This window comes from Cyanistes caeruleus, chromosome 4 (assembly GCF_971803275.1).
Source record: "Cyanistes caeruleus chromosome 4, bCyaCae1.hap1.1, whole genome shotgun sequence".
Taxonomy (NCBI): Eukaryota; Metazoa; Chordata; class Aves; order Passeriformes; family Paridae; genus Cyanistes; species Cyanistes caeruleus.
Window position 1 is genome coordinate 19662132 of NC_141704.1, and position 23912 is coordinate 19686043.

The 23912-nt window shown below is 37.2% G+C and overlaps 1 protein-coding gene across 4 annotated transcripts; it reads right to left on the minus strand.

The window, feature by feature from the left end:
- TUBGCP6 (tubulin gamma complex component 6) lies at window positions 1-23866 on the minus strand. 4 transcript variants are annotated; one of them, XM_086886922.1, is made up of 27 exons: window positions 23776-23866; window positions 22376-23187; window positions 20727-20890; window positions 19128-19338; window positions 18448-18621; window positions 17299-17420; window positions 16825-16900; window positions 16257-16366; window positions 14361-14452; window positions 14129-14268; window positions 12354-12503; window positions 11635-11716; window positions 11469-11557; window positions 11179-11294; window positions 10426-10564; window positions 10229-10345; window positions 8682-9987; window positions 8204-8259; window positions 7759-7939; window positions 7325-7493; window positions 5862-6003; window positions 4697-4891; window positions 4318-4450; window positions 3878-4091; window positions 2641-2840; window positions 1702-1864; window positions 339-811 (listed from the first exon to the last, which is right to left on the minus strand). In XM_086886922.1, exons 2-26 carry the CDS (start codon window positions 23120-23122, stop codon window positions 1713-1715), a joined length of 5277 nt encoding a protein of 1758 aa, XP_086743048.1. In that variant the 5' UTR covers window positions 23123-23187; window positions 23776-23866; the 3' UTR covers window positions 339-811; window positions 1702-1712. The 4 variants fall into 4 exon arrangements, with proteins under 4 accessions (XP_086743050.1, XP_086743051.1, XP_086743048.1 ...); XM_086886923.1 differs by lacking the exon at window positions 23776-23866 and adding an exon at window positions 23462-23766 and having other exon boundaries at window positions 729-811; XM_086886924.1 differs by lacking the exon at window positions 1702-1864 and having other exon boundaries at window positions 1-811.
- Between the last annotated feature and the right edge of the window lie 46 nt (window positions 23867-23912).

The window sequence follows — 23912 nt, forward strand, 5'->3', positions numbered from 1 at the left end:
TTGGAATATATTGGGAAATACAGCTTTATTTTGCCTTAGTGATGCTGAATTTGTTTTAGGTGTTTTAAATAATCACCACAAAATAAGATGCATAGTTTAAATTAAGGATAAAGAAACTCAGTTTGGCACAAGTGTACCTACAATCACCAGGTGCTTGGATAGTCAAATATTGTATCTCCTGGCAGACCACCTTGGCACTCTTCCACTGTGACTAAGAGCCTTAAAGAAATTATTTATATTTAGATTAAGAATGAATATCAGTTTGAAAATAAACCACATCAAGTAACAACTACTAATATCTCTGAGAACATTTGTACCTCATACCCATCTCTCAACAGTTTTAGAAAGTATCTGTTAATTTATTTCACATACATGTATTTACATTGAAGGAAATTCACACCACTGAAAATACAACATTTACACATTCACAGATATACAGTTTCCCAGTCTCTCCTGTGTAAGACCAGGCACTCAGTTCTTCCATCTCTGCAATAATGACAATATCAATTTTTAGCAGATCAAACAACTGGCAGGTTTAGTGGGTTTTAAGTATCATGCTCTGTATATGGTGGTTATACTCTTCAAGCTTTAAGATGGCAGATTATTTCACTGAAGAAAAATGCCTCCTGTGTGGCATTTGCATAAGCTTCTATAAATCACAAGTGCATACATACAGTTTCTGTTTTACTGGGTTATCAGTGATCCTTACTCTATAGAGTTCAGTTATCCTTGTAGTAGTTATTGAAGTTAATTCGCAGCAGAAAATCCTCCAAATGTGGTTGGTATCCTCTATTTACAAGCTTTGTTACCACTGGAAGAAAATTTAAAAAAATAAAGTAAGCTTCAACTAAGATTAATATTGTTAATTCATCCATGACAGCATCTGTGCCTATTAAAAAAAACCAAAAACAAAAACAAAGAAAAAAACCAAAACCACAGAGAAATAAAAAAAACCACAAAAAAACCCCATAATGCGGAAATCTGAGAACAATAAACAACAGATGTATATTTTAACATAAAAAAAGTCCAGTATTTCTTTCTGGAATTATAAAACATTTCAAATAAATGCAAAAGAAAGACTGTGAGTCAGTTCTCAGTGAAAGTGTGTTATTCTAACAAAGCATTTCCTTATCAAGTTGCTTTCAGACAAACATAGAAATCATATAATCTTTCACAATAAGATGGTGTGTTCCTATCAAAATTTCAACTGACCAGGAAGCATGTTTAGGTCCTCAGGGAACCTCTGTGAAAGAAGCAGCTCCGCTGAAGTTTTCTTGAGCAAAGTCCATTGTGGGAGAGAAAACCAAAGAGAAATTCCTAGGACAAACCCCTCACACTCTATGGACGAACAAACTGGCTGCTCTAAGCATTCTTAATTGCCGAGTAAAAAAGCCAATAGAAACTCCCTAAGCTCACAAACATCCCATGCACTAATATCAAGGGAATTAGCAAGCAGCAGCAGCATGCAAGGAAGAAGGGGAGGTGTATTATTGCAAGTTAGGGCATGAGCCAAAGCCATTGAAGTCCAGACAACTTTGTATTGGCTTTCAATGGATTCTGGATCAACCCATTGTGGAAAGAGAGCATTTTACAATACATGGTGACTGAAGGTTCAAGTGGAGATGAACAAGCACATGTTTGTTTTTGTAGTGCTTAATAAAGAGGGTATAAAAAACTGGGTCACTCATCAGATTTCCTTACGGAATGGTCTATTAATCTCTGTCCATGAAGCAACCATAGATCTCGTAGTATGGGCTTAGGTGGCTCCCACAGGTGTTCTGACTTCCTGTAGAATTTGGAAGCAGCCATTCTAACTCATCCTGAAATATCTGTTTTTGGTCCTTTGATACCATTTTTGGACACCCTTAAAGAATAAAAAGGGCAGCTCATTTCCTGATTAATATAGTCTGAACTAGAAAATATTCTAGAAAAATAGATCTAAGAAAAGCAGTTGCACCTCTTTCAGGAATTCAAGATTTTCTAAAAAGAAGGAACCCAGACCCCACAAACCACCTTTATATTAGAGGAAGGATAAGTAATGTACTAAACACAAGCAAGATCTGAAAGACAAACAGAAAGTAACAGCACATTATAGCCTAAGCTGACAGTGAGATGAAATTTTATTATGGTAAAGGAAAAAGCATTTGGCAAATGATCCATGTAGTTGAAAAACTTGCCTGGAGCATGTGGTGGGAGGCTCTCTGAGCTTTAGTCCAACAAGGGGAATCAGAATTTCCAAATTTCATACCAATGGCAAAACTCAACTATTGCATATATATCTAAAATTACTTCTCCATGGTATCTAACTATCTTTCATTGCTGCCAATAAAAAGTTCCAGAACTCAATTCCAGAGAAAAGAAAAAAATGTATGCACGTAAGTACAGCTAAATACCAAATACTTATTTTGTAAATGAGCAAAAACTTACAGTCAGTTTTGAAATATCTGTTAGATTTCTTGTGTGGACATCTTAATTGACATATATGCAGATCTTGGCAAACCACAGTAGTGCAGTTTTTATTTGGGAACCACATTTTCAGCACTCCCTAAGTATACGAATTTTCCTACTTTTACATTATACTACCAAAACATTCCAATTGCCAGCTGACCTTTTCTATCTAGAATTTATGCAATTTCTTACCTTTGAATAAGAAATGGGAGTAATACTTGAAGGTATTGTATGACTGCTGCATCAGACCAAAGTTGGGATGAACAGCCATTTGCTTCCCTGCATCAAAGCTCCACGACTGAGAGATGAGCTGGCTGCGGAACTTTAAAATAAGGCTGAAGATGCTATGTATGATGTTCATCACAGGGGCTGCCTTCTCTGTCAACAGGCCCCTAACAGAACAAAAACAACTTCAGGAATTAGTTGATGTAATTTACTGGTTCTAAGACTACAAACACAAAGGAATCACAATCCTTTAGGTTAAAGATAATTGCTTAAAAAAAATCCCCCAAGACTCCAGCCAACAGATTTTAAACAAGGTGCCTAAATCTAACACAGTTTACTTGCACTTTCAAGAAACTTTTCCCTAGATTATCTGATTTCTAGAATCACATCTGCCTTTGCAAAAGAGATGATATTTAACAAAATGCTCTGAGTTTCCTTAAACTTTAATTGCCTCTCATCTTACCACCTGCTATCCACACAGCAGCTCTAGGCAAGTCTTTTCTGATTAAAACTCGAAGAGAGACATGAAAGGAGAGATTTCTTGTTTATAACTTCTATTCCTTAACATCTCCCTCTATCTCACCACTTCATCATTTCAGTGTACACTCTTCAAGAAGAAACTAAATAAACTCTAGCTCTTTTCCTTTTAGTCACACCACCCCTCTGCCTCACATAGCCTGTGATTCCTAAAAGCCAGGTGTCCCTTGCACTGCTCATAAAGTTAGACAGAGACATCTTTTTGTCCTTTCCAAGTCCAGCCTTGGTCACTGCACGTATATTAAAAGCACATACATTGTACAAGAGATGCATTTTACATCCTTTAGCAAGGCTTACTGTACACACTACTCATGATGAATGAAATAGAAGTAATTTACAAAGGATGAAGTGAAAGAAAAAGAACTGTGGCATGTGTGCCCTTAGTTTAGGGCTCTTAGTTTAGAGCTGTTCTGAGTAGACCGGAAGCTTGCAGAGGCATGGAAAACAGGAGCAGGATATAACTCAAGGAGTGCAGGGAAATGAAAAGGATGGATAACTGAGAAAAAGTATCAAAGTACAGACCTTGTAAGATGCCATGAACTTTGGTTCCTGCATAAGAACACTTTCATATGTAAAGACTACTAATGTGTCAATTTTGCAGAAATACATTAGGCTAGGACTGGCCACTCCCTTAATGTGTATTTCAAGTAAAAGTATGGTAGCTTGCCTGAAGATTGCTTTGTTGAGGTATTCAGCATGTGTTCTATGAATTTCTTCTAGGTTGCCCACGGAAGACAGTTTGTTTCCAAATTCACACCATGTAACATGAAGAATCTGATTAGCAATATAACCTTGAATTACTTTCACAAAATGCTGCATCTCATGTTTATATAACTGGAGCTGTCGAAACTGAACAGAATTCGATGCACGACTCACCAAAGCTGAAAATAGAAGCAGAAATGTATTACCAGCCACAGAGACCATCCAAAATGAGAATTTTTAAAGGAATGAAGGTTTTTGTTAGTAGTCTGTTTAAAATGCCAAGGAAGATTTTTAAGAAAATTGTGGCTTTTGAAGTTTGACATGACTGTATATAAGCAATTGTCTAGTACAGGGTGCTGAAGGCATTTTAAATAGGTTGCTCTCTCATTCACTAGCCACACTTACCAGTGCGTTTTAAGTGAAACCAAACATCTTTGAGAGTCCACACCATGTGCTTCAGCTGAAGCAAAAAGGAGAAAATCTTGTTGTATTTATTCATGCAGCTCTCAGTAATGACAATATTCAGAGGCCAGTCAACCTGTAAGAAGTAACAGTGGTGATCATACATTTTTTTAGAAATTATAACATTATTTAAAGACAAGTATTTCAACAATTATTATGTATTTTAATAATACAATGCAATGGTCAGGCTAAGTAAATCCTGTAGTTTCCATTACACATCATTTTACCCCATTCTTAGACACTGCATTCTTATTAACACATTCACTTTACCATTGTACATAAGAGCCATGGCAGTATTCCACCTTGTTCCAAACCTTCTTACCTTGTACCTGAGCTCTAAGCAACTCAGAGCATCTGGAGCATTGGGCTTGAACATTTCTGGGAGATACTTGAGGGCAAAAGAAAGATTGGAAGCAAGCTGGGTGTCACCATGAAGACTGTACTGTAGCGCTTTATTTAGGATAGAATTAAGAACCAGTGGATTCAGCAATTCACCAGGTGTTTGTCCTGATCCAAGCTAGGGATAAAAAAAAAAAATCCTAATTACACCATATTAATAACGTCTTGGCTCTTGAAGACAGATGAATTAAAGCACAATGGTAAAGTGGTGACCACCCTGCCTTGATTGAAAGTTTTTACTTCTGCCATAGGGATGCATGAACAGCATAAAAAGCAACTTCTGAACTATTTTCTGTTCAAGCATGAAGGTAATCTTACACCTACACTGATTTATTTTCGTATGTCAGCTGTGGTTCAGGAGCTACTACAAGTTCTTCCTGCGGGGGATAGAGTCTTTAGAACACCAAGGACCCAACGAATTTATCTGACTTGAATCTGCCTATCTCATCACCTCAGCACTCTCAGAGGTTTACAAATATTTGTCAAGTCTAAATCCCAAAGTGCTTTCCCTAGTTGGGTCTAAAGCATTTTCAAGACTCAGAGAAATGCATTAACTCTCCTACAGCTGCCTATCTCCATGGGCAACCATCTATTTCAACCCAGGCTATCTCTCCTACCTTGATGTCTTTCCCATGAACACAGCAGTAAGTCATGAAAATACTGCCTCATCAGAGGGCCCAGAACTCCCTTCACATGCCCTCTCCTCTGCTCTCCATTTGATGATATTTAAGGTAAGAGTAGGTAGCTTGTAACACAGGTCTTTCTGCTGGATTTTAGCAAACAGCAACAGGTTCTTCCAGCCTTACTGCCAGCAGACAGGAGGGGACAGCAATAGTGCAGCAGTTTTCATAGGAAAGAGTGAAGTACCCTTCCATGAGTGCTCTTCTGTCCAAGACATTTTTTCTCCAACCTTACAACATTAATGGAGTTCCTTGCTACAGGCTTCTTGACACAGTACAAAAGAGGGAAAACTCCACAAGCCAGGACTCTAATTCATACCATTCCCTCATTCCCATCCAAATCAATGCAGAGGCATCAAGGTAAAGCAGACAACCCAAACACTGGGGTTAAGACAACAAAGCAAATACCTTCTCAAACAACAGGTCACTGAGGGACTGAGCAAACTCCCCATCTTCCATTAACAAAAAGTGTCTCAATGCTTCAAAATGCTTCTCTACATTCAGCTCCACAAAGTAGTAATCAACTATTGCTTTGTTCACAAGTGAAACACTAAGAGTAAAAACACAAAAAAGTTATTATACTTACATGCAACTCCCTCCTTACTGTTAACATTCAGCTGTGGCTACATCAGATTAATGCTCCAGTACTTAACTCTTAGACTTAACTCTTAGACATTATTCATATAGGCAAAAAACATGAGACAAAAAAATCTTCATCCATTATATACCAGAGTTAAAACCTACCACTTCAGGTAATTGGGTTCTGAAAAATACTGAGGAAGTATTTTAAGACTGGCTACATACAATGCTATTTAGAATATGCTGCTGGACCTGGAGCAACACTTTATCAATAGCCTTCTTATCTCTGTCACCTACACAAATTAAAAGACTATTAAAGTGCCAGTAAGAATATACCAATTGAAAAAGCTCTGTCACCAAATATTAAGGGCAGATCTATAGTCTACAGTATATATACTGTATAGAATAGAATACTATTCTATAGATTCTATACTATAGAATCTGGAGTCTACAGTACTGTGTAGGTATTCACCCTAGCTTTAAATAATTAAACTTGCCTATCAGGGATAGGGTAATTCTGGCAGCACAAAAACTTAGGCTCAGTTTGCTAAATGTGTGCATCTGTACACAAATCATTCTGGTAGCCAACCAGATGTTAAAAATTAAGTTAGACAATAACATCTTTCTACATTGCACCAAATTTTGAGCATAGCATATGGAAACTTACAGGAGAGCAGATTCTAAAAAAAGTGTCTGTGAGTAATTGTTTTCATGACAAAAGCAAATCTTGCACGAAGTAACAAAACTTTTTATTTAAAATATTGTTAGATATACTAATTAAACTGTCCAACATATATGTGATTTCCTTATATATCCCAATAGTAACAAGAACAGCTTCTATTATACCTCCAATCAGCCTTGAAGCTGGAGTTCCCATAGAAACATGAACTATAACCTGATTAGTATGAGATTTCAAGTAATCAAAAGATTTTTTTTTCTCCCTTAGATTTTCCTCTTTCAAATATAAACTAGCACACATATTATAAACAATACACCTTCTTTTTAAAAGAATAATTAAACTAATGGTGTCAAAATCACTGATGCATAATTTACAAGACTTCTCTCTGAGCGCTTATATTCCAAACAGCATTCAAATTTTTAATTTGCACATAACTGAGTTTATGTTATTATTTATCACGCAGGTCTGAACTTTTTAATTAGTAATGGACCACTTACTGAATTACTTCTAGGAGCTAAGAGCAAATTTAAGAGATCTATGTACAACCTCTGTCTCAAAATAGAATACAACATTAATTGCAAAATTAATGGCAAAATTCCTAACAAATACTCACTGAGATACAAGTGGAGCAGTAATAGAACGTTTCATCAGCACTGGCAGAGACAAGAGCTCACTCAGCTGTACAGCAGTTTCATCTGTTGCAGACTGCACCATAGGATCCACAGGAAATGTGTACGATCTTGGTATCACGTGATGCAAGAGATGAGAAACTGGTGGTTCTGCTATATTTAAAAATACACAAACGTTGCAAATTACTATATTTAAGAAGCTTAATAATATGTTTCTACTGAACTATACAAACACCTCTAGATTAGAAAATCATAACATGTCAAAATGTATTTCTCATCTTTGTGCCTAGGAGCAAACTGCTTGGCTATCACAATTCATAACATAATTGGTAATTTACTGTTAAGTCATGGCATTCAGTTGTCTTGTTCGAATTTATCACATCTTCTACTGATCTACTGTTCCAACAGTTCTACTCACACATCAAATCGTAACTATCTTGATACTTTTCAATACAATACTGATCCGATAAGGCTTTCAAATAAGCTTGTTCTTTTTTCCATGTATCTTCCTCTTTGCCTTCCTCCTCCTTAAGAGCATTAGCTTCAGAAGATAAAGTTTCTTGAGTATCTTGTGGAATGGCTTTTTCAGGTTCTTCTCTCTATAATTCATAAATGTACAAATTTTATGAGAGATGTTGTCTTTGTCTGCTCAAGCTTGATGTGTTTCTACAGGTAATTGCCTAGCTGTTCCAAATGAAAAGAGAAGAGCGTACTCATCTGTGTATATCATACATGTAAAAATAAGATCACTTCACATCATCTATTCCTCTAGATTAGGAGAGGAATTTATTACCTTAACTACCAGTGTGTCCAATTCTTCAAAAGATAAATCAGTCCACTCAACAACCACTTTTGTTTCTTACCTGTAAGCTCTGTGAGGAATCTGGAGAAGGGTCCTTATTGACAGTATCTGCAATTACTGTAAAAACAATTAAAGGCAGAATTTACTTAGACCCACTTATAATACTTGGTTCATACCTCAGATCTGCTCCTAAAGTTCTTCAGAATTCCTGTATAACTTATCACAGAAACAACCACACCAGTAACAGTACCTCCCCAGAGCCCCACCCAGGCAATTTTAAGCCTCTACTTAAGGACCCTAAAGGTCCTGTTTCACGAAGTTTCAGGCTAGAATTTTTTTAATGCTCTGTTTCTTGCATATGGAAGACAAGTGTAAGCTCAAATTCTTTCCTCTGAATTCTAGCACTATATGAAAAGTAATGCAAGGAATTAAGTGGAATAAGTTAGGAAGAAAGTACCCATTTAGAAAATAAACATTCAAGAGTTACATTTACAAGCCCTTAAACAAATGCTGACTGAATAAACCTAATTTTATTTTACCTTCTTGTTTCTTTTCTATTGCATTATCCTTTTTTTCATCTTTAATAGCATCAGGAAAATCTGTAACATTGTCAGATATCTGTGACTGTGGCAAAGTCTCTTCCTTAACTTGCAATGGTTTTGCTTCCTTTCTGCTCCCTTCAGCAGGAGATAACTCTTCACTGTAGAGAAGTGTCTGGATTGTGGAGTCGGATGAAGAACCTGAAATGGTTTTACGATGAGGTATGGGATCATTTTCTGTGGATGGAGCCCACTTCCCTATTTGGATGCTTGACTGGGATGCATGTCCAAATGGGCTCCAACGGGATTTCAAAGGCTCTGTATCTGAAACCAGTTCTCCGATTTTGATGTGTGACTGTGAAGCGTGCCCATGGATGTTCCAACGAGGTCTGGCTGAGACCACCTCTGACACATTTTCACCAACCTTGATATTGGAATCAGATGCATGACCATGGCTGCTCCATCGAGGCCTTGTAGGAGCTACATTTGACACATACTCTCCAATCTTAATATTGGCTTCAGAAGCATGTCCATGGATGTTCCACCTGGGCCTTGAGGTCTCTATCTCTGAAGCATATTCCCCAATTTTAATATGAGCTTCAGAAACATGCCCATGAACATTCCATCGGGGTCGTCTAGATTCAACTTCAGAAGTATAGCTGCTGCTTTTTATATGGGAATCTGAGGAATGCCCATAAGCACTTGAATGTGGCTGGTAAGTGTCCACTTGAAGTACATATTCTCCCACTCTAATGCTGGCATCAGATGCATATCCATGAATATTCCACCGAGGCCTTCTGTCATCCTCATCAAATACATTTTCCCCAACTCCAACATGTCCCTGCCAAGCTGCAGATGGTCTGAGAACTGTATTAAAATCATACTCGCTTTGCTGATGCAATGGTGCATTGTCTTCTGGTGCTCCTCTCAAGACAGGCTGACTTTCACTCACTTGCAAAGTCTCAGAAAGATCTGAGTTAATATTTTGGAAAGCTTCATCTAGCAAAGATCCTTGCATCCCAACAGCAACAGACTGTTCATCTTGTGACTTTGATAAGAAATCTTCTATATTCACATTGGATTCACGCAAGGACTCAGCACTGTATAGAGAACTGCATGCTTTCTCTGAATTTTGGAGACTGCTTTCAGATCCTATTGCTTTAGGCTGAAAATGCTCATCAGCATTATTATTTGCTGGCTCTGGCATAGGCAGTGCTTTGTCAGCAGCCGCAGCATATCCCTGCTCAGGCTCAGATTCTATTCTGGCAACTGTCTCATTAGAATGCAGAGGTTTCACAAAAGACACCTAAAAAATAAGTAATTATTAGACTGTATGGCTGGTCACATATCAACCTACTAATTAAGATATCACTTTATTATAGGATTAAAAATTTTCCAGTTTTTTCTGATGCACTATAAATGATAACTACGCACTTCACTGTTACTGTGAACGTTGTGTTTACTGAACCAAAATGAGCCATGAAGTTAAGTCCCTTTAGGGAAACTTGGAACAGCAACTTGAATTTTATGTAAGAAAATAAACTCACTTCTGAAGGTGGATCTTTCTCAACAGGGTTTTTATCCAAAGCCAACTGGCACTGTTTAAAAGGAATAATATCTAATTTTCTTCTGTAGTTTTCATCTGGAAGTTTTTCAAGCATTTCCTACAAGTGAAAAAAAGACAAAAGTCTTTAAGTACCAAGTATCAAATTTTCTACATTACTTAAATCTTTTTAGGAGGTACCTCAATGCGTTTTTGATCTTCTAACAGAAACTTAAGACGGGCTGTTTCCAACTTGTGGCGCTGGATTTTCCATAACGTTCTTTGTTCCCTACGGGCTGCATCATCAGAAAGTTTGCTATAATGGTCAATTAATTCCTGCCTAAATGAAGGTAAAAAGAAAGCTAAGTTACAGATTTTTGCACACTGATTTTCATCTTCCCTTCTAAAGAATAAGACTTTTTAGCACTTCAGAAGTGAGAATTGGTTCTTAAAATGTAGAAGTCAGAGGCTTCAGTCACAGAGAATAAACAGGTAGAAAACAGAGGACTGTAGTTTTAGTCAACATGTATTTCTGTAACTATTTTTAGTAGGTCCCTCATTTGGCTTTAGTAATTTTAGATGAAACAGAAGAAAGTGAAATATCAATCTAACTCCAACTGCTTTTTATTTCTGCTTTGACATACATGTGACCATTTTTGCTGTGGGCTCTGCTTTTAAATTGTAAGATGCAGTCTTAATTTTTTCCTGAAATTTTGATTACAACAAAACTCAAACTGGATAGTGTTGGCACAATTAAGTGGGTCCCAGATTTTTCAGCCACTAACCATTCGTAACAATATTGCTCACAGATTACCAAAATCCTTACATCCATCTTCTAACTGCAAACATTACCCTTGAACTGTCTGCAAACTACTAGTACCATAAATTTTAGCATACAATCATTCTTTCCTGAGGTCTTTATGATGGTTTTGAAGACTACTCAGATACATTTACCTTGCCTTTTTTTCCAGTTCTTCTTCTAAAGCTTTCAGTCTTTTTTCTCTCTCTCTGAGCTCTCGGGCATAGCTGAAATCATCATCAATCTCCTCCTGCCTTATGGCAAGACGACGCTGCATAAATATTTAACACTTTTAAAAGCCATTCTCAACACCAGCTATAACACACATATCTACAAGAAGCTCTTATTTGTACACCATGAGCTACTAATTCAACTTCAGTATAACATATCCTTTCATTTATTTGCCTGAAAAATACAGTTTGCCTCTAGAAACACAGAGAGATACCTCTTGGTCCTTTGCAAACTGTTCTTTCAGCTTCTGAAACTGTTCCCGTTTCTTTGCATCCAAAGCCATTCGTTCTGACACTTGCTTGTCTGTATTAAAATAAAGATACTGTTAGTTTACATTAAAAAATCCACTAGAAAACACATAAAATTCCACTATAACTTACCACTAATGGCTTTTAGTACTTTGCTAGCAGTTTCCCGAGCATGAACTATTAATTCTTGTTTGGCTATTTCCATGCGCAAATCCTAAAAAAAACCAAAACAAAACCAAAAAGCCAAGGTGGAATTTTTTCTATTATTTTAGACTTGAAATACACTGTTGCAAAGACAGACACACATTTTATAATGGTTATTAATCAATTAATACCAAAGAAATATGAATAAAACAAATAAGTAAATGCAAAATCTACAAACTAGTAGAAAGTTAATACTCCAGATTTTAAAACAAACCAAATCCATCTGATATATACACTAAATTGATGGAATCTGAAGGCCAGAAGTCTCTTTGTAGCTAAAATGTTCAGAAAAAACAATTAGCTATGGAAATGACACATAGTCTTATCTGGTTACTAATCAGCTTATCTCATTTGTTAAATTAGAATCTAGCAGTCTTTTTAGTAGGAGGACAAATCTCCTAATGCAAAGAACTAAGATTGAAATCTAACACTCATTTAATATATGAAAAGGCCAAAAAATGCCAACACACCATCTATACTTTTAAAAGCTATATTAAGTAAGTTTATTTACTGCAATTAAAACTCAATTAACCCATGAAAAACTTCTGACTATAAATACAAATTCTTTAGGGGTTATAACAAAAATGAAAATTGACTAGTTAAAAAAAAAACAACATAATGAGATATTTATTCCTTTATCGATTTACCTTTTCCTCCTTGCTTATGGAACTGTATCGGGCAATTCTTTCCATTCGACCTACGTACACTGCACAATCTCTCTCTATTTCTTTCAGTTCTTCAAGTGAAAAAATAACTGAAATCCGGGGAACAGGTATATCTGACCAACATATATAATGCTGAAAAATGAGAAATTTCCTTTTACATACATTTTTAAAAGTGTAAAATTTTATATTATGAATTCACATTATACGTTTTTTTTAACTTAGCTGTGCTTTAAAACACTGACACAAACCTCAATACAGGATCTAAAGCTTACATTAGTATCATCTTTTGGCATTTATATAATTCAAATAGGAGACAAAGGTACAATGGTCCATGATTTGGATGACAGGTCAAATTGTTAAGAGTTCTGTCTTTGCTGCTGAAAATCTAATATATACATTTATACTAATCATGTTCTAGATGTCTCAAATTTTCCTTTTCTAAATATCCAAATTAAGTGAGCATGAGTGACTCATGCTGAATGCATCTCTCCTGTCAAAAGTTAGGTTTTGTTCACTTACATTCCCACAGATCCCCACTCAGTAGGAACTCTATGAGACAGAACTAACACCCCTACAGGAGAGAGCTCCAAACACAACAAGACTCTCAAAACCACTGCAAGTGCACACCACAGAGAATCTGTTCTTTGACTATTCCTGGTCTTCATACTCTGCCTCAACATCCCTAAATCGCTTAAGCTATTCTATTCAGTGCAGAAAACACATAACTGAGCTTGTAGAGTTACAACTCACAAATGAGTGCAGAAGCACATTCACACTGGATTCCCCCAGTCTACTTGCAAAAGCCATAAGATGGAAGCCCAGGGCTGTATTCCTGGGAATGTACTGGCCTAAGCAGAAGGGAAGACCCAGCTCTTAAGGGCATTATCAGAAAGGGATGAAATGTGCCTGGCACTCCCAGACCTGGGTGCCATATGGCCTGGGGGAAGATACTGCATTAGTGAGGTGCAAAGCTGAACTTATCACGGAACTGATGGGTGACACTTTTATAAAGAGTCTAGTACTACTGGCACACCTGAGTCATGGTCTGGAAATGGTTATCAGAGCAGACTCAGAAGAACTGGCAGAGGAACATTTCACTTGAGGTATTAGGCTTATACCTGACACTACACAGCTCATAACAAGCTGCTCTGCTCTCTGAGACTGAGCAGCTCTGATCTTACAGAGAATACTAGCTACCTGGGAATGTCTATAGACTTTAGAATCTCTCTGGTTGTTTTATTTTTGGGCATACAGAGAGAAGAGGGGAAAAAAAAAGTAGTTAAACCTGTTTTTCTTATCAAGGACAAGAATCATTCTGCAAAATACCAATAAATAGAACTGTTTAAGCACTTCTTGAAAATGCAGTGATCCAGCTGGAAGAACTATGCAGAACTGAGTCACAGTCTGATAAGTGAGGCAGCTTTAAATCAAAAAGGAGTAGTGCAAGAAGTGGAAGGAACTTGACTGAATGCCTAAAACATTCCTGCTTTCAGTACAAAGGAAAGAAATACAGCATGTACATTGTATACCATAAATCTGATGGTGTTAAAATGTATATTTCTGCAGTGAGGTGGTAGCAAGTAGAATGGATAATCAGCTCACAAGTATCTGAGAGCAAGTAATTAATTGCCTTGCATGATTCTACTTATGCAATACTGGATTTTGATAAAGGAGTGAACTTGCTAAAAACCTAGACTCTTGATCTAGAGAGACATGATTTTCTCAATGTAATAGGAAGGAAGCAACCCAAAACTTACCCTAGGACAGCACAATTTCAGCAAGTTTATGGTTTTCCCACATATGTACACATCATTAGCAATATGTTTAAGAAATACAGGGACACAGTCTTCCACTTCTTTTGAAATCAAAACATAACCATGAGTCCAATAATGTTTATCTATGTAACAAAAAGATGGAAGTATATACTTTAGTTATTTAATCAACAGCACAAATTATATAAATTAGAAATGCTCCATATATATACTGTACCTCTGAAACAAAGATAATCCTCATTCACCTGAATCATAAATTCTCCATAAACATCTCTGAATACACCACTGTATACCCAATCATAGATAAATCTGAAAAAAATAAAAATTTACAATATTGAAAATCAATCCTTTTGCATTCTTTCCTTTATTATAACCAAGGAGTTAGTATGTTCTTTAAAATCCCAAAAGACACAAGCTATAGGCAGGATAAAAAAGCCATCAACTAAGTCCTGTCATCAAATGTCATGTCCTGTGACACTGACATTTAAATATACAGGAGATTGTGGCTCAATATTTTCTTAAACTATATTTAATAGAATATTTCAGTGATGATTAGTTTTGATACAAGAACAGTGCCTCAATTAAAACATTTTTTTTCTACATATCAATTTACTAAATATATATAAAAAATGTATAGAAAATTTTGCAGCACATCAAGGGTACAACATGAGAAAAGCAGAAAGGATTTGTTTTAAACAGAGGTAATTTCAGCAGGAAGAAACTAAAAGAGTATAAAACAAAGATGCAATACCAAGCACTTTTTCCCCAGACCCAGAGGCATTTTTAATATACATGCAATGATGAGAACTACTATTTTAGCATATTTATTCATGCTTTTGCATATTTTCACTGTGTGAGCCAAACTTTTGAGAAAAAAAACTCACTATTTTTATACAACACAATTTGAGGCTGTAGATAAAAAGGCTCAGAGGTCCAGGAAGATTTTTTTTAATTTTTACTTAACACTGTGCAACAAAGAGGGAGCATTTAACACAGCAACCACTGCTCAGCCTCAAGGTTCTAAGTTAAGAACTTTTAAATTACAAAATCTGATTCCTCTATGATTTATTTGAGCAACAACTTGTATTATTTAATTTCTTTCAGGTTAATAAATGAGTGGGAAACACTTTTTGCAGATAAAGAGGCTTCCTTCCAGGGTAGTCCTGATCATGTATAATTGATGCTTCAGTAGGTATCTGTAGCAAATTTAGGAATCAATGCAGCAATCCAGATTTTTTTAGGTTCCATGTGATGCCCTTTGGTATTTCAGAAATCTGACATCCTTCCATAAATAGCAGGGTAAGAGCTGTGAAGATGTTTCAGTGAGGCTTCTGCTAAATATGAAATTAAATTTCTCTGAAGATCATTTAGAAGGAAGAAAGCACAAGAAGAATGGCCATGGGAGGAATCTTAAATTTAGAGCATTTTGACAGACCTTTGTTTTCTCTTCTAAGTATTTTTACATCCATTATGTAACATTGCAAACAGATGATGGGCTACACCTATAATTCCTGTAAATAGCTATTAAAAAAATTGCCCATCTCTTCAGATGTCTATAAACTACTAATTTCTAAATTGATGTACACTGCTTAACAAAACTGTCACAATCCAAGGAACTCAACTTTTAATCACATCTATTATCAGTTAGTTACATGTACTTAATGAACAACAGATATTTTATTCATTTTTTCTTACTAAAAAGCCCAAAACAGAAAGACATTGGAAAAAAGCATGAACTTTCCCAGTTTGTACAACAAAAGAAGCTTGTTCCTTACCAGTTTCAGGATTTTAACTGAGGTACAAGAAAAAAAAAAAAAAAAAAAAAGTAGTTTATCCAGATCTTATATTCCAGTACAAATTTCCATGACCAGCAGCAAGAAATGTCTTATTTTACATATATTTATTTACTAATCTAGCCACACATAACACCTTACATTGTTACTGAGCTAAGAGGAACAGAACAGCTAAATTAACTAATTTTAATATATACTGCATATACAGACGTATTTCCTTTCTGAAAATATTAAAAGCCATTGTTAAACACGCAGTTACTCACCAGATTACCAATTCATAACTCATAAACTCAATAATGCAGAGAACAGTATGGACACACCTTGTGTATGGTTCACAGCTTGTCTTCAACAAAGACAGAAGAACTGGATAATGCTCATTGCTACAATTGTTGAGAGCCTCTTTGTACAGATATGAAAGCAATTTAACACCCTAAAAATGAAAAATATTTTAGCATTAGGCACCAAACTTCACAACAACTTTAACAAAAGTACAGGGCTTTACATATTTCACTAGACACAGAAGGCTGGATTCATCTCACTTCCTCCATCTATCTGCAGTTAAGATCACTTTACCTGAGCAAATTACCTCAAGCTCACTTTATCATCTCTAGATGATATGTTGTATGTATGGTATGTTTAGAGTTGAATTCACATGACTAGAAGGATTATTTGAGCCCTCTTCTTATTTTAGGATTGGAAAACACTGGACAGATTTCCAGATTTTCGAATATCTGGAGAAAGGACTATGGTGTTCTAATTGGAGATCCAGAATCATAGCTTTGCTAGCAGAGAGACCAACACTAAGTATTTAATGTAAAATCCAACATTATTTGAAGAAGATTAACACTGCAACCCAAAACAAACATAAAAACATCAAAAAAAAATCACCGTAGGAAATGAAGTACCAGCTCCACCACTGATCCCCAGGGCTGTTGTTCCTACGCCACACAGTTCAGCTAAATACCTAAAAAACAGTATTAAAACATACATAAAAATTTCAACCAGAAGTCTCCAAAACATACATAAAAATTTCAACCAGAAGTCTCCAAAACATACATAAAAAATTTCAACCAGAAGTCTCCAAGATCAGTGATGAGCTTTGCTGAATTTGAATACTGTACAACAATTATACTAGATCTGCTGAAGGATAAGAGGGGTAACAAAGAAACTGAGTATAAAGACCTTGTATATTTTTCCTAGAATAGCCTGGATACAAAAAAAAAAAAATAATCTGTAAAACAGAGGAAAAATACTAGTAGACTAAGTACGAATGCCCATGTAAAATGGCCTTTTTTAGTGTATATGAAGAAATTGCATTTTTTCTGCTATGAAAAGCTTAAACATTTAATACCATTCTCTTACCTCAGCTGACGACCTAATTTTCTAAATAGAAAGCTGATTGTTAGAAGACTTAAAGTAGGAGGTGTTGACAAAACACAGGCTCGGTAATATTGAAGATACTTTCTCAGTCCACTTGTGAATGCCTGGTATGAACAGAAAATATTTAAAGTCTTATTGTGAAAGTTGTTAACAGCCTATCAATGTCTCTCATCAGTTGCATCAGCATGAAAACAAACCTCTTAGTAAAATAAATGGCATATGCAGGTAAGGGGGACTTTCACACCAAAGTAAGGGGCAAGTGAGGGCCCATGCAACTTCAGACATTCCAATGAACCAGATGACTCCTCTATACTCTTCACACATCCAGTGCACAGAGCCTATGTGCACACAGTGAAATAAAGCATCTCGGTTTAGCTTCTTTGATTTGTCCTTAGAGGAGATCCTCATTCTCTGTAACACCAACCCAGGGTAACCTATTTCCTTATTTTTATGCCTAAACTGGATACTGCAAAAAACTGTTATAGAACTTTATCTAAGAAAGAGACCTTCTTAACAGAATTTGAGTAACATTGCTGTAAATCAAATATTCAGAATGAGTACATTTTCATAACTAATCCTAACTTAATTCTATGCATTAGGAAGAGATTAAATCACCAAGTATTACAGAGTGTACATACAGCTCAACATAATATACAGAGGACTGACATGGAAAATTTGCACTTAATTTTGAACCAAGGAGAAGTAATTAAAGCTATTCAATACCATATTTGTCTACTTCAGTTTTAATTTTTGAAAAATATATATAGAGTGTACTAAGAAAGCTTTTGTATTTTAATTTTATACATCTTTCTGGATAAATTTGTAATGTTTTTAAAGCATTTAAAGATTGTAATTCTTTAGCCCACAACAGAACAATATGACTAAACAAATCACACTTTGGGTAACAAAGAGATTTTACTACATGTTTCAGAGCAAGCAAGCCCTCAGCAGAGAGAGCTGTGATTTAAATAGAGTGGCACTGTTCCTTGCTGACCTGGGATGGACCAAAACACTGAAAATACTTTGCAGTTTTGCAGAATGTGAAGTTCCAGCTTTACATTAAATCAGTCACCTTTTCTACCTCAGATAATCGGCCCGTTAAATCTAGTTGATTTAATACAACTGTTTTACCTGAAATACAAGTCCTTTGCTGTATGAGGAATCCAAAACTGGCTGAAGAGAAAAACGACTTAGCCGTGTGTAATAGGTTCCATACTCTGCAACTTCCGAGAGCAAGTTATGCATTGTCTCTGGTGATGTTCCAGATACATACACCCCCTCCTTTATCACAAATGACTGAGCAGACTAAAAGGATATAGAGAGGAAAAAAAAGGCATATTAAACTATTTCAGAGTGTATTCTGATTTAAAATAGCAAATATTTACACACAAAAATAACAGCAGACAAATTCTCAGTTTAGATACTCAGATGACTGAGACTATATAGCTAGGACAGTGAGACAAATATTGAATTGTAGCAAAATTGTAGGAGTAAGAATGATGTCTTCAGAAAGACTCATTATCTAATCTGTTAAAGAAAATCCAATCTACAAAATTATTTACACATCTATTTTCAAGTACTCATAAACCTACTTTCCCTTTAGAGAACTACAAATACTCTTAGCCTATTCCAGTAACATAATTACTGCAATATATAAATACTGCCTTGTTGACATTAGGCAACATTCAACTTCTTAACACTAGCCACAACTGCAAGATCTCAGCTGAAATAAATGTACTGAAGAGGAAACCTCTGTGAAGAAAAAGAACAAAAAGACTTGACTAAGAAGTGCAGAATGAAATCTTCCCTACCTGATTGAGAGAAAATGTAGTGGATACCACACCAATGAGGACATTCAAGACATCCTTAACCAGTTCAGGTTCTTTCACCAGCACAAGCTGAGGAAGCTGAAGTACAGTATTAGTAAACAGCTGTAATTCCCCTTCTCGAAGTTTATAAAATTTGTCAAAAGCTTCTCTTCCAGCTTCAGTAAGATATGGTTCCTCTTTTTTACCAGGTGGGCTGTGTCAGAATAAACACAACATTACAAGGTGATTACGTGAAAAGAAGGAAATACATCTCATACAGGAAGAAAAAAGCATTTCAGGGTTTTGTACAAAATTTTGTACAGAATTCCTCACAGAAAAGTTACTTGTAATACACTTGCAATGTACATCTTTAAGGAAATGTGCATACAGTTAATGAAACCACAGCTCAAACTCAGTACAGAGAAGAAGTATGTAGATAATCTGAACATCAGTTCAGAGACAGAATCCTTGACAGAGAACTACCAGCTGCTTTTATGGCCTTCCCTTGTGCAGTTTTCACACTAGGAAAATGATGCCAATACATTTCCACGGTTCATTTAATGCTAATAGTCAAATAAGTTAAGGAGAAATATGCTCAAAGTGCTAGAATGAACTTCTATTAACACATTTTACCTCTTTGCAGTGAAGATTACTATCCCCTCCAAAACAATTTCTATTTCCAATTCTTCCAAACATTCTGAATTCTAGTAGCAGGTATTACACAAAATGACTCTTAGACCCTTACAGTCTAAATAGTAGCAAGAAAAACAGTCTTGTTCTAGGAAAAAAGCTCAAGTGGGCTACAGTGGCTTTGCAAAGTCAGAACAGGGAACTTCTGAGTTTCTGAGCTTCTAAGGCTCAGAGATGAAAAAACACTGTTTAACAATGCAACAGAACACCACTAGATTATTATTTAAAATTACAGAAAACATACAGAGCAAAGCTTCTCCAAGAATCAGGCACACCACTGTCCATCTGAAATATCAGGATACCTGCTATACCTGCCTTTTCATCTACCTTCCATTTTAGGGGAGCCAGGAACCCTTAATAGGACTGCAGAGAGCTTTCTCTCAGGAGATGCATCTTCTACTCAAGAGCCAAAAAACCTACAAGTCTAATTAGACCACCAAGAAATCTGTTCTAATTTTCTGGCTTGTCTACAGGATGGGGAAAGGAATACAATACTCTACAATACTGGGAGATATTTGTTTAATTCTTCTACTGCTCTGCAATTACCACTTTCTCTTTTGAAACCGCAAATATGGAATCATTTTAGACTGAGACAAATCACATAGCATACAAGAAGTCAAAATCATTAGAAAAATGCTGCATTTCATACACACAGTATTTTCCTAATCCCTTTGTTTCTTGACAAAGATGATTTTATCTTTTCCTATGAAACTGCTGCACTTTAAGAAGCAGTTTGTTGAAACCATAAAACCTTTATTCCTTTATTCCTATGAATGCAGTGTACTGAAATCTGTGAATTAAACATGCTCATTTCACTATTAGTACTGAGATCATGTGGAACTAAGATGAAATTCACCTTCACATATTTGCATATAGTGCACAGTAAGTTTACCAGTAAGATCAGACACATACTACCCAATTCTTTCCCAACATCTTCGTTTGCTGGGTCCATATGTAAGCACTGCATCCCACAAGTCTATGTCTGGAGTCATGCTCGGCTCTGACTGAGAATCAGGAGTCAGATTGGATGCTGACTGGAATCCCTCATCTTCTGACTGGTCTATACTTTGAGGAACCTGTCAGAAAGAGTTCAAATGTCAGACATGAAAACATTTTCCTGAAGAAACATTTGCTAATGAAAAAGATGTTTTGCTCTAATTTGTGACCAAGTTACTCTCTGTGACCCAACCCCTCCCACCTACCCTCCCTTTATATCCATTTTAAGTTTTTACTGTAGGCACTCTTTTCATTTGATGAGTCTTTACAGGTATTATTGCCCATACATAAAAAGCAAATCACCTTCAAAGTAATATACTATGCTTGTTGGTGTTAAACTTGAAACTTTCTTGTTTGGCAAGCACATAGTTCTACAAATTGAGAATCTCAGGTATGGACATTCAACAATATGTAGCATCAATAAAATCATACTGCTCTGCCATTTGTTCCAGGCAAATGATCTAGGCCCTGAATCTTCAAATTTGTAATCATTTTGTTAACTATGACTAACATTGTTTTTTCCCTAATTCATATGCAGAAAATCTGTAAGTGTCCAAACAGTGTATATGCCACATCCTCAACTCCCACTCAACAGGAGCCATATGTGCAGAATTGTCCTCAATTTTAGTAAAAGACAATCATACCCATGTAAAAAGCAGCATAATCCTCAAGAAATTATAAATTTTCCGGAGTGATGGAAAAAGTTCAGCACTATCTCAAAACGGTTCTGCCTCCTCTAGGTTACATCTACATCCACATGTGAACTGAATGGCATGGGGTTTTTCTGTTTAGCGTGTTTGCCTTCAAGTTTCAATTCACACCCTGAATGAATGGAATTGCAAGATCTATCCATATGTTAAGTAAATGGAACAAGATGAGGATCTAAGGGTAGGCTATAAATAAGCCTACCTACACACAGTAAAAATGGAAAGAAAGAAGAAAAACTCTGAAAGTGTATCTAGTATTTCTGTGAGAATACACCAGCAAAAAAAATAAACAGAATGGACGGCAAAAGGGGAAAAAAGATACAGTAGAAACTGTGCACACTGAAAAGGTAAAAGGACAATAGGAACTAGGCCATTCAATGTGAAAAAAAACCCAGAAAAAATGCTTTAAGATGTAAAAAGCCAAGACAACAATATAGCAGATTAGGTAATGCAATTTGAACAGCAAAGCACATATATTCAGACAGGGATGCTTAAGCAGTCAGTCTAAGCACTGACAAGTAAGCAACAATGCAGAGGAGTTCAACAGACAAAGCAGGCAAAAATGCAAGCAAAAGGTTGCGAGGGTGGGGAAGGTATATCAGATATAGCTGATGGATTAAATTCATAAAGCCTATGGCCCATGATGGGTTGTGACACAGCTACAGGGCTAGACCAAGGTTTTTGTTATTATACATCTCCAAAAAGCTTATCTGGTTTTCTGCAAAGGAAAGGATCCCTTAAATTCCAGCACTGTATGGTTCTATCACCAATTAAACTATTACCTAGGTTTTAAACTATAGCTTCAAAGTGGCACGTGAAAACATGCATACACTCGTTAATCCAAAACAAATACCGTACTTTAATGGCAAGTCCAGACAAATCTGCATTGTCAGGCACTGGTGGTAAATCCAACTTGATGTCCATATCATACGTACGGCTGTGGACAAGAGCACCGAAGAGTGAGACGCGCGTTTCCTTCTCAAACTTGTCCCCAGCAGGACAGCCCTGTGAGAACAGCCCTATGGCAGGGAGTCCAGTGCCAGGTGCAGCCTCCATTATCTGAAGTGTCTGCTGAATTGTGTCATTGAACTGACACTCTTCGTTTGTTATCAGAGACTGTATGTCAGCTTCAAACACACTTACATCGTAATAATCATATCCCTGGTATTTGACATTCCTCCCAACATATTTGTTGTTCAGAAAATAGTCCTTTTTTTGTGGTACCAGCTGAGGAGGACCTGTTCCAGCAAGCTGTACTAAGAGATCTAAGACAGAATTAACTTCAGTAAATGGTAAACATTCAGCTGCTTCCAGCTCCTCCACAAGATTCTCCAGTCTATCTGCTTGAGCACCTAGGCCAGCAACTCTCAAGTTGAAAGACAGCATCAAAATTTTGTTCTTCACTGGGAGTCTGGAAACATTTGATTGCAGCTTACGAGCCTCATCTTGAAAAAGGTTCATGAACAGGGCATTATAAGCAACCCTTTTCAGATTTTGCTTAGCCCTCCTCTTGCTGATCTTCTGCCTGCCTAAGTGAACCTTCCATGGCAAACCTGTCAAGTGTGCTTCACACAAGTCATTGAACAACTGTGTAATGCTCTCCATTTCAAATGAAACTGTTGGGTTTGGGCAGTTACAGTCTGGATCTCTGATTTCATGGGAAGGAAGACCTGAAAAATATCAGGAAAAGGAAGAAGCTCATAAGATGTATATGAAATTGCTAAGTATGCTTTAACTTGAACTGAGACAGCCCAAAAGAAAAGAGAACTGGCCTCCCACATATTTAGGACATGAGCTATAAAAAACCCACTTTAACTTTTATCACCAGTGAAGTGATGGTGCAGGAAGCTTAATTCCAGATGCCAAATTTTACTCGGTAGACTGAAATAAAAGCGGTAAGGTTGTCGTGGTCCAATCCCAGATTCCTGCGGGAACATCCTCTACCTTTTTCCGGAGATATCCATCACCTCCCTCCCCACGCGATGCTGTCTTCAGCCGCGGGCGAGAGGACGTGGGCAAGACGCGGGTGGTGATGGTGACCGAAGGCTGGGCTGGAGGGCCATCCCCGGCGCACTCCGCAGCACCGAGAGGCGGGATGTCGGCTCCCCCGGAGGAGCTGACGGCGGCGGGGCTCACCCCGAGCGAACAGCTGGGCCCGAGCACGGCGCGCCAACCCCCCCGAGTCCCCGCCACCAGCGGCGCCCCGCGTGAGCCGCCCCTCGCCCTTCCCGCCCTTCCCGCCGCCGCCCGGGCCGTACCTGCGGCGCCCCCCGGGACAGCGGGAGCGGGACGGCGCCACCGCCTCCTCCCGGCGCCGCCGACGTCACCCGAGCGCGACCGGGCCCGCCCCGCCCCGCCCCGCGGGGCCGCCCTCAGCCCCGGCGCTGCCGCAGAG